The sequence below is a fragment of the Mus pahari genome, chromosome 18 (assembly GCF_900095145.1).
Source record: "Mus pahari chromosome 18, PAHARI_EIJ_v1.1, whole genome shotgun sequence".
Lineage (NCBI taxonomy): Eukaryota > Metazoa > Chordata > Mammalia > Rodentia > Muridae > Mus > Mus pahari.
The window spans coordinates 24026183-24043699 of record NC_034607.1 but is presented as its reverse complement, the minus strand read 5'-3'; the positions used below and the strand labels follow the sequence as shown (position 1 = coordinate 24043699).

Genomic DNA, 17517 nt, shown 5'->3' with positions numbered 1-17517 from the left:
AACTCACTCTATAGACCAGGCTGGCCTCGAACTCAGAAATCCGCCTGCCTCTGCCTCCCAAGTGCTGGGATTAAAGGCGTGCGCCACCACACCTGGTTATGAGCTTCTTTTCTCTTCACAGGCCGAGCACTTTTAAGGGCAGCAGTGGTTTATTTTTATTCTATTATTTTTTTCTTTTTTCTTTTGTGCTTTTCATTCAAATTCCTCCTTTCTTAGTCCTCATCTTCTCTATTTCTACCTGCCTTCCTTCTTCCTTCTCTTCAACCATATAGCCATTTATCTGTCTACACATTTATTCCCCCACTACCTGTATATCCATGTATTCATTACCAGTTCACCTATCTCCTACCATCCAGTCATCCACGTATCCACCCATACACCCTCCCACCTGTCAGTTCTTCCACCTACCCATCCGCCCAGTCACTCATCCATCTACCCACCCATCCATCCTTCTATTCCCTCCCATCTTCTGTCAGTACTTTGGTTCCCGCCTTAGAGCATGGCACTGTGGCTGCTGTACACAGCAGGTGTACATGGAGGCGTCTATCTCATGACAGCCTTCACAAATGAGCAGACAGCCCAGAGGTGCAAGACTCCTGTCTGCCTGTGCTTTAAAGTGCAGTCATCTGACTGCAGTGGTGCATTCCTGCAGTCTCTGCAGGGCCATGCATTGATGGCCAGCCTGGAGACCCTGCTGCTACATAGCCATCTTTAGGCCAGCCTGAAAACTATGGTCCTGCCTTGGTGCTGGACTTACATCAGCCTGCTTTCTCTGTTGTGGCTGTGGTGCCTGCAGAAACAGGAAGTCTTCCCCTGATGTTTGCTAAGTACAAGTGGCCTTTTCCTCCCTCCCTGTCAGCTTTGGTCCAGTGTCTGACTCCTCCTGAGGTTGCTGAGAAGCTATGACAGGACTCATCTCTCCTGGAGCCTCCACAGCCTTCCTGTAGGGCTACCCTTCACCCAGACAAGGCTCTGGGCTAATGTGCCCCCTGCTCTGGGGTTGGAGGGTGAACAGTGAGTCTGATTGAGTTGCTTACTGCTCTGATTGTGGATCTGACACAGGATGGGGTCAGCTTGTCTTTCACTGGGCCTCACCTCTGAGTTACTCTAAGAGAAACTTAAAGTCATTGCAAGGTCAGATTACAGGGTCTTTTCATCATTCGTGGTTAATTTAGCTTCCTGAGTGCTAGGATCACAGGAACCCCCCCCACACACACACACATATACACAGTGACATTTTCTGTGGCAGGAGGTGTATTTGTCTGCTCTCTCTTCATCCCGCTGGGTCTGTGGTATACTACAGCTGCCCCAGGCCTTCCTCATAAGACGGTCCTCTGCGCTTCCCTCTCTGCACCCTGCATATGGTTGCCACAGTTGTTACCTGCTTGGGATCTGTTGCTCCCACTCATTCCTTCTGCTGTCTAAGCTGCTTCCACCGGACTCACTTTTCTTTAACATTGTATTCTCTAAGGTTTGCTTTTGTTGTTGTTGTTTTTATTATCACTTTTACATTTTGTATTCTATGTATATGTGTGTCTCTGTGGGTATGTGCCAGGGAGTGCGGGTGCCAAGAAAGGGCATTGGATTCCCTGGAACTAGAATTAAAGGTACTTGTGAGGGGTGCTGGGAACTGAACTGGAGTCCTCTGTAAGAGCTGGGTCATCTCTCCAGATCCTAAAACAATTTAATTACATTAATTCATTTATTTTATGTATGTGTCTGATACACCATAGTGTCTGTATCAAAGCTAGAAGACAGCTTTCTTCCCTGTACCATGTGGCTTCCAGGGATCCAACATAAGCCATCAGGGTCAGTGGCGGGCTTCTTCACCTTCTGAGCCATCTTGCCAGTCCAGATTTCAGTTTCCTTTGTTGCCCTGTGGGACTATGGGCCAGAGGGAGTCCCCAAAGACCCCTGTCTGCCCCTAACTTTCCAGTGTTCCTCCAGGACACTTGGTGGAGGCCTTTAAGGCCTTTGGGGACCTTTAGACACACAGGACTTCTTTCCTGACATAGATGGACTGAGCTGTTGCCCATCCCTGATGAGGTGATGCCCTCCCTGAGCAGCTAGTGACCTGGAGACCAGAGACCCTACCCTGTTGTCCTTACATGGATCTCTGATGGCTGGGTTGGTGAGAAGGTGATAGGGTTAGAGTATGTGGGTAGTGTGAGGGCGTAGTGGCCATTCAGGCTAGACTCCACCTCCATCAGTTTAAGGGGGCCACCCTCAAAGGGGTAGTGAGTGCATATACACAAAATAAATGAATTAGCGAGAATGCCATGATTCACATTCAGACCCTGATGTAGGTCCCCAGCATTGTGAGGGCCGGGAGGGCAGGATAGCCCTGGTGGAACCAATAGAAGGGAGTCTTGGGCCCACCTTTCTCATGACTGTGGAGCCACAGGTTAGTCTGGCCTTTGCAGTTGCTTGCCTGGGTCCCATGCAAAGATGTCTTACTGGTCTTGCATTCAAGGACTCCTAGGGCCTGCAGGCTACCTGCTTACTAAGCTTGGCCCCAGAGTCACACAAGGTGTGCAAGGGTGATATCTGAGAGTGTCATTGTCATCCATCTCCTACCTTCCTCAGCCCTGCTATCTTCCTCTCTCTCCCTCCATCTCCATTTCTCCTTTGCTACCATGCTTGGGTGGCTGTTCTCAGCAGCCTCACCTGGGTAGGGTATTTGAAGGAGATTGTGGGTAGACAGTGAGTGGGACAGGGTTGTTCCAGAGCAAGGTTTTCAGGCAGTGGTGTCTGAGTAACTTGGGGAGGAGCTCCTGTGCCCTCTGCCTGGATCCCTGCTGTCAAGGTGCGTGTCACTGCACAGAGTGCTACATGTTATAGCACTTGGTCTGTGGTAGCCTGACCCCACTCTGCCTTGTCATTTCTCAGAAACCCTGGTCTGAGCTCCATTGTTCCTGTAGCCCAGTCTCCTGGGCAGCCGGAGCCAGAGGGCCCGGAGGGTTGTGGCAGGCAGGAGGCTGATGGAGTATTTTCACTCTCTTTGCAGTGTGCAAGGAGCCCCCCTACAAAGTGGAGGAGTCGGGCTATGCAGGCTTCATCATGCTCATTGAAGTGTACTTCAAAAACAAGGTAAGAGGCTGAGTGGGGAGCACCTGTGACCCTGGCAGGAGCCGACCTGTGTGAGGGAGGGAGCGGGGGTGGGGAGGGTGGCTAGGAGCACATGCATGTCAGCCAAGCTCAGACCCTAACGGAATGAAAAACAACAAAAAGTGGAGGTTGAGCCAGTTGCAGTTTGCATAGGCGGAGAGTAGTAGGTGGTACAGGTCCCTGGACCTGACTGGGGCAGAGCTGTGGAGAAAGACACAGAGATCTCCAATCTGGTGGTCTAGACTGGACTCAGAGAAACTCAGCTGCCCACACACAGCGGGACCAAGAGGTGGGGTTTATGCACACGGCTAGACAGGGAGGCAGCCTAGTTCATCTCCGAAGGAGCCCTCTCTGAAGGGGAGCAGTCTGTGCACTGTCAGCACCCGGCATGAGAAAGCTGTACACCCTGTCAGTGCTTGTGGTTGCTGTGTGTGGTGTGTTCCCCCTCAAGACTTTGCTATCCCTCTGAACCCGAGGCTATGGTGTCCTTGACATAGGCACCTCTGTCAGCAGTACACATTCAGTCAGAAACTCAGGACTTCACTCTTCCATAGTTGAGTCTCTGGAAAATGAGTAAGAAGGACATGTCCCTGGAGCAGGTCCTGCTGCTGAGGCCACAGAGACCTCCAGCCACTCTAATGTCCTAGGCTGGCAAGTGGGGGGCCGGGTTGCTGTGTTTGAAGTACTACCTTTCTAAGGGAAGAGTGTCAGTATCCCTGAGTGAACGGAGCATGCAGGAGTAGTGGGCCCACAGACAGGGGCTTGTCTGTCAAGGAGCACCTGGGACAGCATGCAATGTGAGCACATTTTCATCAGCCTGCTTCTGATCTATGCATGCCAGTGCTTTTCACAGCAGCCAGCAGCAGCCCAGGGCAGAGGCTCTGCCTCCAGAGTTGTTAGGTCTGTGTGCTAGGCACCTGTGCTTTGCCAGTGTTGCTCTGTAGTTCTTACACCTTTATAATCTTACTCTGTCCATGCATTTGTATATGTGTATGACACACAAACATACATGTACATGGACAAATGCATGCACACATGGAAACCAGAAGACAGCTTTTTTTTTTTTTTTTGNTTTTTTNGAGACAGGGTTTCTCTGTNTAGCCCNGGCTGTCCTGGAACTCACTNTGTAGACCAGGCTGGCCTNGAACTCAGAAATCCGCCTGCCTCTGCCTCCCGAGTGCTGGGATTAAAGGCGTGCGCCACCACGCCCAGCTTTTTTTTTTTTTTTTTTTTTAAGATTTATTTATTTTATGTATATGACTACACAATGTAGCTGTACAGATGGTTGTGAGCCCTCATCTGGTTGTTGAGAATTGAATTTAGAACCTCTTCTTGCTCCGATCAACCCCACTTGCTCAGTCCCTGCTCGCTCTGGCTCTAAGATTTTTTTATTATTATAAATACATACACTGTAGCTGTCTTCAGACGCACCAGAAGAGGGTGTCAGATCTCTTTACGCGGATAGTTGTGAGCCACCATGTGGTTGCTGGGATTTGAACTCAGGACCTTAGGAAGAACAGTCAGTGCTCTTACCTGCTGAGCCATCTCATCAGCCCTGAGGGTTTTGTGTTTGGTTGTTTTTTTTTTTTTCTGAGTTGTGTGTATTGGTATGTTTTCATGAGTTCTCCACCCTATCTTGTGAGAATATGGCCTCTCACTGACTTGGCTGTAGTGAGCTCTAGGCATCTGCCTGTCTATACCTCAGCTCTGGGGTTATAGATCACACTCAGGAGTGAACTCAGCCTCAGGCTTGTAAGCAGAAACATCACCAGTGAAGCTGTCTGCCCCACCCCTGAGGCCCAGTCCAGGAGCATCATGCTTTGCTCTGTATCAGAAAAGGTCTCTGTTGCAAGGGCTACCCTTGTTCCTGCAAGGCCCGAGTTTATCTCAGTCTTTTTTTATATCACCTCTGCAAAGATTTGAGAGTGACAGGAAAGGCACCATTCTGTCGCAAGGACCTCTGGGGACAGGCTTGGGTGTGCAGCCCCATGGGAGCAAGTGCTATTTCAGTGGATCGCAAGTGTATCCTGAGTTTGAGCGGTACCATAGGGGAGGCAGAGCCAAGGTCATGAGTACTTCCCTGCATACAGCTTTCAGTGATCGAGTGGCAGAAAGAACACAGCAGTCTGTCCTGCAGTGGTCCAGGAAGGGACAAGGGTACTGCCAGCCTGTTCACGGTGAAGCCTTGAAGTGTAGGGGCAGTGGGGCTACTGGGGCAGCTGACCCACCTCTGGGCCGACAGGCTTAGTGTCCTGGGGGGCTAAGGATTGTTCATAGTTCCCTGTACTTAGAGGCCTTGTGTCCCTGACATCTGTGGGCCTCTCCATGCTTGGCCAAGCATGTGGGCTCTGGCTCCTCAGGTACCCTAACCCCAGCCACCCCCAGCCACCCCAGCCAGCCCTCTGTGATTTGTACTGGAGCCTGTTGTGCTAATGGGTGAGGAGGCTGTGTGGTAACTATGTCATGCCAATGGAAAGCACAGACTCTTGACAATAGGCAGGGACTTGGTTACTACACAGGCTTTTACCCAGCTCTGCAGTGCTAAGTCCTCTCTGCACCCCCAGTCCTCATGGGTTGGCTCACTTCAGGTCTAGCCAGAACTGGCTGCTCTGTCTCAGCCGAAGGATGGCTGCCAGAAAACACATGAAACTCAAGAAGAAGGCAGACCAAAGTGTGGACACTTCGATCCTTCTTAGAAGGGGGAACAAAATACCCATGGAAGGAGTTAAGAGACAAAGTTTGGAGCAGAGACTAAAGGTATGACCATCCAGAGACTGCCCTACCTGGGGATCTATCCCATAAACAGCCTCCAAACTCAGACACTATTGCATATGCCAACAAGAGCTTGTTGACAGAAGCCTGATACAGCTGTCTCCTGTGAGGCTCTGCCAGTGCCTGACTAATGCAGAAGTGGATGCTCATAGCCATCTAGTAGATGGAACACAGGGTCCCCAATGAAGGAAGTAGAGAAAGGACCCAAGGAGCTGAAGGGGTTTGCAGCCCCCTNGGAGGAACATCAATATGAACTAACCAGTAACCCCAGAGCTCCCTGGGACTAAACTACCAATCAAAGAAAACACGCAGAGAAACTCATGCCTCTAGCTGCATATGTAGCTGAGGATGGCCTAGTCGGACATCAGTGGGAGGAGAGGCCCTTGGTCCTGTGAAGGTTCTATGTCCCAGTATAGGGGAATGCCAGGGCCAGGAAGCAGGAGTGGGTGGGTTGGGGAGAAGGGGGAGTGGGGAGAGGATAGGGGATTTTTGGAGGGGAAACTAGGAAAGGGGATGGCATTTGAAACATAAATAAAGAAAATATCTAATAAAAAAATACACATACACACACACACACACGCACACACATATATATATATGATAAAAAAGGATGACTGCCAGAGGCTAGAGTGATCTGACTTTCTGATTGCAAGGCTGTAGTGAGGTATACTGTTCCTATGTCCTTACATGCTGTTGGTGTTCCCAAGGGTTGACAGTGTGGAGTCCTTGGGTTGGGGAGCCTGCAGAGTAGCCTGGGTGGAGGCTGTTTCCCCTATTCCTGTCTCACTATCTGAGGCACATCCTGGGTGGAGCTGTCATCCAGGTCAGGCATCTTGGGCAGACTTTGTGCCAGGCACCATTTAAAGGGAGAGTCACACTCCTGCTGTTTCTTAGTTGCTTTGGCCATAGTGGGATAGGCCAGGGCCACTGGACTATGCCACAGCACATTTCAGTGCCCTCACCTGGCTTCTCATTTGTGTTAGCAGGATTGGGTGGGTGGGTTGCACTGTGTGCTTAGCCTCTGCTCTTCATCCTTTCCCAAGGAGGGGCTCTGGGGTTTCCAGCAGCCCTTGGGTGTGATGAAGCATGGCTGCTCATTTGCCACCATGATCTCTGTGCCAGGAGCCCAAGGTGGCCGTGCACAGGTCAGGTGGTCTGCTTCACCCAACAGCCACACCAGAGAGTGCTCATCTGGCAGGAGCCAAGGCAACTCTGCCCAAGGTTTTGAGACTCTGTCCTATGTCTTGTCCTAGGGGAGAGGGATTGCACTGGGGCCTCAGGAACTTGCAAGCCAGGTTGAGGTTCTGTGCGCACTCTTCAGGGATCCCAAGGGCTTCTTGTGAGCTGCAGGTCAGATGTTCTCGTGGACTCCTTGTTGCTCTAGGCTGCTGACCATGCACAGTGCCCTGTCCCTACATTTCCTTCTGAGGCAGTTCTTGGCTCTTATCTGTCTCATCGCAGGGTCTCTCATGTCACCGGTGAGATTCTCTTGCTGAGGGTATGAGTGTTTTCTGAGTCATACTGGACATCTGTACGATGGCTTACTGACTTGTGCATACACTCTCAGGACAAAGACTAGCCCAGGGAATTGTGTCTCTTAGGGAGCTGGAAGTCAGTCCCCTGGAGGGAGGAGCCCAAGCACCAATCACACCAGTGGTGCCTGTGTCGAGCAAGGTCTTAGCTCCTCATCACCCAGGCTACAGATAGAGGGAGAGAGGTCATTTGTGGGTACTTGGATCTTGCTCTGGGTGACATCCAGATGACACACTGGAGGCATGCCACCATACCTCTAGTGTGTGTAGTGCTACCTGTGTTGAGCTGCTTATGCCATGTACAAATGTGTATTACTGTCAGACAAGGGACATCATCAGAACAGGGAGAGAGACTTAAAAGACATAGGACAGACATCCAGTGTCTGGAGGCAGCAGGAGTCAGGCCAGGCAGGGTTACAGGGGTGTCCTTGTCTTAGCAACAGCAGAAAGCATAGGCTCTAAATGACATACCATGCTCATATTTTAGGAGCTGCTGCTGTCAGAGTGGACAGACCTCTCAGGGTCCTAGGTCCAGTCTGTGAAGTGGTCAGAGGCTGTGACCTTGGAACATTATCAGAGAGAGGGGAACCAAGGGCATTCCAGACACATCTGTTCACGAGTGTCTGTGGGTGGTCCTAGAGTCTCCCTCCTTCCCATCCACCTAGACCCATCCAGAGGAGGACCAGGGCCTCTGCAGGCTGTAGCTGGAGGAAGGCTCGTTGTTGGCTTCTTGTAACGCTTGGTAGGTAGGTCTGTATCCAGGCAGTGAGGAGCTTGCTGAGGCCTCAGGACCTGTTTCCTGGTAAGCTGAGCTGCCTTGCAGCTAGCTGGGTGGTTACCTTGAATCTATGAAGCCTTGTCTATAAAGGAGTTGGTATTTTAAAAAGAAGGAGTTGCCTTCTTTTTAAAAACTTGACATTTGCCGGCCAGTGGTGGCTCTTGTCTTTAATCCCAGCACTTGGGAGGCAGAGGCAGGTGGATTTCTGAGTTCAAGGACAGCCAGAGCTACACAGAGAAACCCTGTCTTGAAAAATAAAACAAAACAAAAAAACCCAAATAAAAAACCTTGACATTTATTTGTATGTGTATTTGTGTATTTGTGTGAACACATGAGTGCTTGCATGTATGTACATGGAGGTGTTTGCACATTTGCATATGTCAGCATGGATGAGTGTGTCTTCATGCCTGCCTTGCTCACTTTTGCACAGATACTGTAGGTTGCATTTGTGTCATTCAGGGCCAACTCTGGCTTAGAGACTGAATGGCCACTCTCAGGGGAGATCAGGAGCCGCTTCCTTCTGGTTTTTCATACCAACCTTTTTGTGCCTGGCCGTTGGGTGCCCTTGTATGTGCTTCTTTAAAGACCCCTGATTTAATGTTCTCTGTTGATTGTGGACATCATAGTGGTAGCTGAGCATCCAGCTTTACCCAGCCTGAACTAGGCTTGAGCCTAATAGTGTTTGCCAGGATGTACACAGCACCTTGGCTGTTTGCTTTTGCTGTCCTTGCTGAGCACCAGCAAGCCACATGGAAGCCCATCCCTGCCTTTCTTCTACACTTCTCACGCTCTCAGAAGCTACTTTAAACAGCCTGTTGTCAGGGCGTAGGTGAGCCACATGCCTCAGGCGGCAGACAGCAGGCTGTCCTTCAGAAGTTACAGAGGTGGGGCCCACAGGGGACCAGCTCTGCAACTTCACTGTTCCTCCCCAGTTTCACTCTGATGTTGAAAATGCAGCAGCGACCATGGCAGCCAGCGCCACATCTGTGTATGGCATTGTTTGTTCTGGTAGATGCAGTGGAAGAATTAGGGAGGGGCCTGGGAGGAGTAGGAGGAGTACTGAGAAGAGTAAGGGGCCTCAGAGAAGGGGGTGCTGGGAGGAGTTGGAGAGACTGGGAGGAATCAGGTTTAGTTTCACTTTCTGAACAGCACCTCATGTCCTATGGTGGCTGCACCATTTTGCTTTCACTGTGATGAGACTTCCTGTGTTTGTGTGACCTCAGCCACACCTACTCTATGTTTAAAGCATGGCCAGCTCAATGGATGGGTGGATTTTCTTGTTGAGGTTCTTGCCTTTTTTATTTCGCCATGGTGGCCCAGTATCTTCTAATGGCTCACTGGTCACAGATAACTTCTTCAGGTAATACACTCCACTCAGTTGCTGTTGCTGTGTGTATGGTAGTTCTTTGTGTACTTTGGATAGTAAACTCTGGCCAAGTGTGAGCAGCAGGTGCCCTACTTCCATCTGCAGTTGTTTTCTTATTTGTGGTGTCTTTTTATGTACAAGGATCTCACATTTTTATGAAATTTGGTAATCTGGTTTTTCTGTTTTTGCACATTGACTGTTATCAGTTGCCATCCGAGGTCATAGAGGCCAACCCTGAGGTTTACACTAGTAGTTATGGGCTAGTTTGGTTCAGGAGACAGAGCCTGGGCTTCACACATGCTGGGAATGTGTTCTGCTATAGAGTCCCGACCCTCCAGGGCCAGTGTGGTTTTATTTTTGTGTGGCCTTTGAGACTTACTATATATATAAAGTTTTATTATACTTACTTATTTTGTGTATCTAGAGGCTAGAGAACAACATGTGGGAATCTGTTCTCATATTCACCATGTGGGTTCTGGGGCTTGGCAGTAAACATGTTTCTTTACCTATTTAACCATCTTGCTGAACCATTTATTTATTTTAATGTGTATAGCCCAGAGTCTCAGCCCAGGGAATGATGCCTCCCACAGTGGACAGATTTTCTCACTTCAGTTAACCTAATCAAGGTAGTCCTCACAGAGTCATGTCTCCCAGGTAACTCTAGATCTCATCATGGTGACACTTAGTTGAGCTATCAGAGCTTCACATCTGCAGCTTCAGTGGATTTATTAGTAATATAGATTTAGTTTGTTGATGTGTGTTGGGGTGGTTTTCCAAGCATCCCTCATATTATCTGCAGTTAGCTTGTTTCCCTTTCCCGATTCAACACCTTGCTTGGGCTTCTTGTCTCATTGCTTTGGTAAGTACTTCAGCATTGGTGCATCCTCACCTCCCTCCTGTTTTTAGGGAAAGTTTCCATTGGTTATAAATCTTTTGTAAATGCCCACTATTGGGTTAGGGAAGCCTACTTCGGAAAACAAAACAAAAAACCAAAACAAACCCAAACACTTTACTACCACAGCATAGCGTAGGGTTCACACACATTATCCTGCACAGTGTGCACAGCTTCTGTAAGTGCAGCCTGCAATGCACTGCCGATCAAGATTACAAGGGCCTGATGGCTTCTGTGTCAGGGGTGTAGGCTTAGGACCAGAGGCTCCATGGAAGCTGTGGCTCCTGACCATGAGGAAACGATAGGACTTTTAGATGCTCTGTCCTCAGAGAGGCAGGGACTGAGCACAGATCTTTTGTATGTCACACACGCCCCTAGCTTCCAGTGGGATTTTCTTCTATGATGAAGAGGTATTTAATTTTGTCAAAGCCTTTTTTTTCTGCCACTGTCAAGAAAAACCGTGTGGCTGCTCCCTTCCTGTTAGCAGTGCTCCACTCCAGGTGGTTCTGTGTGCTCCGTCTTGCACCCCTGGACTAACCCTAGTGTGTGGTGTGCACCATCTTCGCAGGCGTCGGATCCACTCTCCTAATGGTTCACCATGGTATTTGCATCTGTGCTCATAGGCGTTGTCAGTCACTGGCTTCCTGTGGTGTCCCTGGTTTCTGTATGGGTTGATGGCCACCATACAGATAGTTTGAGAGAACGCCACCCTTCTTCCTACCCTGCTGAGCTCAGCAGGGCAGGCTATTGTTTCTGCATGTTCAGGAGCTTGTGCCAGGGGAAGCTTGTGTCCAAGAATCTGTCTGTCTGTGGCAGGTCTAGAATCTGCGGTCCTCCTGCCTCAGTCTGCACAATTCTGAGGTGCAGGGATTACCACTGGCCTGTTGTTTCCAGAGAGTTCCTGACAGCTGCTTGAATCTCTTGCTTGTGGTGGATTTGTTCAGAATCTCTACTTATTTTAGAAAAAAATTACTTTGTTTAAAATATTTATTTTGTGTGTTTAAATGTTTGCCTGCATATCTGTTTGTGTACCACATGTGTGCCTGATGCCCAAGGTGGCCAGAAGAGGGCATCAGCTCCCCTGGGACTAGAGGTTGATGCTTGTGGCTCCTGAGAAGTGGCTGCTGCTCTCAGCTGCTGAGCCACAGCTCTCTTCTAGAATCTGCTTGTGAGTAGGAAGACGCTTCCTTCTCTTGATTCGTCTGTTGGCCCCCGCTATTCCGTGTCACTTTAGCATTTTCTTAGCATTTATTTTGTGTGCTGTGTCTGTCCTGCCATGCATGAGTACGTGTGTGTATTAGCGTATGTCCATGTGCGTGTCTGTGGAGGCCAGAGGTCAGTATCAAGTATCTTCCTTAATCTTGGCCCACATTTTAAAAAACATTATTTTACTCTATCTTTTTAAAGTAGGATTTGGTTTCTTTAAATTTTTTGTTTATCTTTATATGGATGGATGTTTTGCCTACGTGTATGTCCATGTGCATACCTGGTGCTTGCAGAGACCAGAAGAGGGCATCTGATCCCTGGAACTAGAGTTACAAATGTTGTGAGCCACCATGTGAGTACTGGGAATTGAACATGAGTCCTCTAGAAGAGCAATCAGTGCTCACAACTACTGAGCCACCTCTCCAGCCTCCTTGTACCTTAATTTTTGACACAAGGTCTCTCACCAAACCTGGAGCTCACTGGTGGCTGAACAGACCGAAGGGGCAAGCTCCCGGGCCCTCCTGTCTATACTTCTTCAAGGCTGGGATTACAGGCATATACCACCACTCCTAGCTCACACAGGAACTAGAGAGCTACACTTGACTGTGCTTATAGAATGAACACTTTACCCTCTTCCGTGCTAGCATTTTCCAGTTGTCTGTGATTTGGTTAGTTTGTGTGTTTTGTTTTAAGAAACGGTGTATTTTACTTTATGTGCAAGTGTGTGTGTAGTGTATATGTGTGTGTACCATATGTACAGAACTTGTAGAGATCAGAAGTCTGTTGCTGGAAGTCTTAGGGTTTTACTGCTGTGAACAGACACCATGACCAAGGCAAGTCTTATAAAAAAAACAACATTTTATTGGGGCTGGCTTACAGGTTCAGAGGTTCTGTCCATTATCATCAAGGTAGGAACATGGCAGCATCTAGGCGGGCATGGCGCAGGCAGAGCTGAGAGTTCTACATCTTCATCCAAAGGCTGCTATTGGAAGACTGCCTTCCAGGCACCTAGGGTGAGAGTATTAAGCCCACACTCACAGTGACACACCTACTCCAAACAGGTCACACCTATTCCAACGAGGCCACACCTCCAAATGGTGGCACTCCCTGGTCCAAGAATATACAGACCATCACACCGGGTCACCTGAGTGCTTGTAACTGCGATGCCGCACCTGGCCGGTGTGCTTAGTCTGCCACAGGCCGATTACAGAGGCTGCTGTCATCAGACAGGCCAGTCTGTACTGAACTAGTCCACGGCATCTGCTGCTGCTCTCTGTGTACGTTTAATTCTGAGTCAAGGACTCAAAGCCCAGGCTAGCCTTCTTAGCACCCTTCGGCCTCAGCCCCTGCACACTGGGATGACAGGGGCTGCCTCCTGGCACAGATCCCGCTGTCTCTGCTTGCTGAGGAGTGTGTCACATGGTTTCAGTCTGCTGGGAGGTTCCCCTGCAGAAAGCTGCTGTTCTCTTCTCCTAAGGTCCCGCTGTATCTCCCTGTGCTGCTGCTGAACCCTGCCCTGTCACTGTGCATCCTCCTCTTAGGGACTGAACCGGGTGGGGAAAGCCTCTCTCACGGCCACGTTGATGTTTGTGGTGGGTTCTGAGACAGTCATCCCTTGCTGCCAGCACATGATAGCCTAGTGAGTCTCCTTGGTTTAGGGCTGTGCACCTGGAAGGCTGGATGGTCTGGCTGTGAGGATGGGTAGCATTGGCCCCATCTGTCCTCAGGTCTCCTGAGTCCAGCAAGGACACTGTCCATAGACCTGCAATGGCCCACCACAGTCCCACCCATGGAGTCATATACCCATTACAGTTGCAAATTATATACAGGCCCATGTGTTAGGTGCATAAGTCTATCCCTGATCCCTCCAAACATAGCATGTAGAAATCATCCTGGCAACTGCTCGTTTGTTCCAGTCCCCAGCTCTGGCTCTGCCGTGTATGGGTCTGGGCCTGGCTTGGTGGCGGATGCCAGTGTAAACTGGGCTCCAGTTTATCGGGGCAAGAAGTATCTGGGCTGCTCCTGGCTCCCAGTCCTTACACAGGTGCACTGTCTCCACTCTTTATTGTGGGATTCCCAGTGTACAATTACCCCACCTAAGCTATGCATACTGCAGCACCTGTGGCTGTCCTTACTGCCCTGCTGTCAAGAGTGTCCCTTGGTGACCATCAGTCCTTCCATCTGGTTGTCTGTTTTATTTTGGGTCAGGGTTTTGTGTACCCTGGCTGTATTCAAGTTCTGTGTGGCCAAGGATGCCTGAGCTATCCTCATCTGTGTACCCTGTGCTTAGGTTAAGTGATTCATTCTTCTCTTTTAAAAGATTTTTTTTTTAAATTTCATGTGTATGAGTTTTACCTGTGTGTATATTTGTGTATCGTGTGTGTGTGTGTGTGTGTGTGTGTGTGTGTGTGTGTGTGTGTGTGTGTATTGCTGCAGAAGCCAGAAGAAGGTGTTTGATTCCCTGGAGGTGGAGTTACCAGGCAGTTGTGAGTCACCATGTGGGTGCTGGGAACCAAATCCAAGTCCTTTGCAAAAGCAAGTGCTCTTAACCTAAGCCATCTCCAGCCCAGAGGTGGGTCCTTACACTGTGCAAGATGCACTGCCTTCACCCAGGGTTTGCTGCTGGCTGGACTTCCCTTATACCACCCCCAAGGGATCTCCTAGCCTGTCTTCCTCCAGGGTGGATGACACTTGTCACTGCAGCAAGAGTGGGCACTAATGCTTATTGCTGGAGGTCCTGAGAGGGCAAGCTTTTGACTAGGTCTCCAGGGACGTCTGTGGGTGTGGGCAGTGAGGCGTAGCCACGTGTGGCCTGGCACTCTGGCCGGAGTATCCCTGATACTACTGAAGCCTGGGCTGTTTCACAAAGCCTGGTGGCTCAGGTGACCCTGGGGAAGAGCAGAAGGGCCCATAGGAGCAGAGGGTGCCAAGTAAAGACATAAAAGCGTGACAGCAGGTTATATGCAAGGAGTGGCTTGCAGTGTAGAAAAGTTTAGAATCTGCAGAGAAATGGAGGGCTGCTTGCCAGCTGCCGGCTCGCCTGCGGCGCCTTCTTTCTTTGCTCTTGGAGTGTTTGGATGTGAACTTCGCCAGCTCTGTGGCTCACTCTGTGACCTGTAAACAGTCCACTGCACGTCTGTGGGAGATAAGACTTTCAGACACCTCATCAGAGCGTCTGCAGATTTGTGCTGCAGGCCCTAGAGGCTCTGCCTGCCACTTTCTGGTGCCTCAGGGATGGCCACATGTGTTTCACTCCTTATTGCTTTTGTGTTTTAAGGTGCTGAGGGTTGAACCCAGGGCCTCTTATAGGCCAGATACATGTCCATCATTGAGCTTCACCCAGTTCAAGTGTGTGCGTTTGTCATCTGTTGGTTTGTCTTGTCTGGGTTTCCACTTCCTATGTATGTTTTACTAGTCTTTTTGCTCAGGATTTAAATCAGCAAAACAGAGTAGGCCGTGGCTCTTTGGCTGGGTCTCAGAGCCTCTTGCAGTCTTCCCCCTCTTTCCTTCCCCTCCCCCACCACATTTATTTGCTGTCAGCTTTTGAGTGATGTTGCCTATTGTGTAAGGCATGATGCTGAAAGCAGCATCTCTTGTGAACTTACACTTGGATCTGGGACCTTAGTCATGTGTTCAGGCCACACTCAAATTTATCTGACTGCTGACTTCATAGAGTCTGTAGACCCCGGGGCTTGTAGCACACTGGGGGCCTCGTGGGGGCTGCTGTTGTCTCACACTCAGGGTGGGGAATGGGTCTAGGTGCCCAGGGATGTCCTGCCCTGAAGCCCTTCCTCCTGAGCTGTGTGGACTCCTGGCCCCCTTGGCACCAGGACTGGTCTGGCCAGTTGGGTGGCATTGCAGTTGACTAAGGATAGAGATGCTGGCTCGCTGCCCTCTGGTGGGTATGGGTGGCAGTTTTATACAAGGGGCATGTGATGAAGCTGCTTGAAGTTGGGACAACTTGGAGACTGACTGAAGTGACTGAGGACCTTAGCCTTGTGGATGAGAGCGACTGGACAGCATGCTGCTGTCCCTCAGGTCCTAGAGTATATAGGTCTATCTCCACCTCTCAGAATCTACATCCCCAACAAGGCCTGCCTCCTCCTGTTGTTTCTCACCTGTCCTGAGTCAGCATGGGTGACTAAAGCCATAGTGTGTTGTCTCAGGTTGCCCTCCCTGTCACTCCATAGAGAACAGGGCTCAGTTGGTAAGGAGCTTGCCACGCCAGCACGAGGACTTCCAGCACCCTCTGGAAAAACTTGTGTGTGGCATGTGAATAATCCTTGTGCTGGGGATGGAGACCAAGGGATCTGTCTTAGTTAGGGGTTTACTGCAGTAAGCAGATCCCATGACCAAGGCAACTCTTACAAGGACAACATTTAATTGGGGCTGACTTATAGGTTCAGCGGTTCAGTTCATTATTATCAAGGTGGGAGCATGGCAGTGTCTAGGCAGGCCTGGTGCAGGAAGAGCTGAGGGTTCTATATCTTGTTCTGAAGACAAACAGAAGACTGGCTCTCACACAGTTAGGAGGTGGGTCTCATTGCCCACTCCCACAAGGACATACTTCCTCCAACAAGGCCACACCTTCTAATAGTGCCACTTCCTGGGCCAAGCATATTCAAACTACCACAGGATCCTTTAGACTTTGTGACTAGGTGGGTGATAATTGGTTAAGTTATGGATTCAATGAAGCTTAGCCCTTCTCCTTAGCGTCCTTGCTGGCCCTGTTAGGCCAGCTTTGCACAGCCATGGAGTCACCCCACGTGCAGTGGGGACCAGTGGGTACAGTCATCTTCCTGCTAACTAGACTGACTGGTTAGTCCTTTTTCCCTTCCAGTCTCTGAGCCCCACACTCTGTCCTCCACACCCTTTTTCAGCTGTAGTTCCCTCTCTTTAGCAGATGATTTGCTAAGCCCCAAAGGCGTCCATTTGGTGTTGACCAGCCCCACCCCTCTGGAGTGCTGGTTCATCTTTGGAGCAGTTTCTCTCTCAGGTGTGGCATTGGGTCCTGAGGCTTGATGGCCCCAAGAGAACGAGCTTATATCTCTACTGTGGGTCAGCTGGCCAGGTTCAGATCCTGTATCATACAGTAGCAACTCCTCCCTCTTCTGTCCTCCCTCCTTGTCCTGTTCTTATTCCCTGGCTGTGTCCTTTTTATAGGGAATGCAGGGTTAGTGCCATGTCATCTCCACTCCTGCCAAGACAGGGTTCCCCTCTGTGAACAGAGTGATATCTGGGATCTAGTTAAGGGTGGCCAGGAGAGGGAGCCCATGTGAAACTGGCTTCTTACAGAGGTGACCTTGGAGATATGGGGGCAGAGTTTTCTGCAGACTCTGTTTTCAGCCTGCCTGTTGCACCCCTTTTGTAGGAGGAACAAGAAGGGACCACAGCTCCTATTCATCTAGGCCCACCTTTCCCAGACTATGCAGAAACCCATATCTATTAAGCTTGGGATCTCTGCCCTCAGTGTTAGTCTCATTACCTACTGCCCCTTCCTCACAATTCTTGGAGGACCTATCCAGTAGCAGTCACGCTATCAGATGAACAAGACACTCAGGGCCACTCTGCTGCTCTGTTGGGATAGCACATTGCTGACTGAGCACCTGCTCAGAGTTCCCTCAAGTCCTCAGAGCTTATACAGCTACCATTGATTAAACTGACCCATACACCCTGGGGAAGCAAGGGAGACCCTTGTCCTTTCCTCATCTACTGGAGTCGTCCTTTGAAGGCTCAGGGCACAGCTGCTGGTAACAGGATCACACTGGACCTAGGACCTGCCCTCCTGCTGCCCACAGAGGCTTCCTGTCCTGCATCCTGGCTTTTTGTTTGGTGGTGGTGGTGGTGGTGGTGGTGGTGGTGG

At 50.0% G+C, this 17517-nt stretch overlaps 1 protein-coding gene across 2 annotated transcripts in view; it reads left to right on the top strand.

Moving 5' to 3' along the window:
• Mllt1 (MLLT1 super elongation complex subunit) overlaps nt 1-17517 on the top strand; it is a 45699-nt gene that overhangs the window by 12762 nt on the left and 15420 nt on the right. For both annotated transcript variants that reach the window (XM_029531367.1, XM_021217887.2), the window contains exon 3: nt 3008-3090. In XM_029531367.1, the coding sequence (XP_029387227.1) occupies nt 3008-3090 (83 nt within the window). The remainder of the gene's footprint in view (nt 1-3007; nt 3091-17517) is intronic.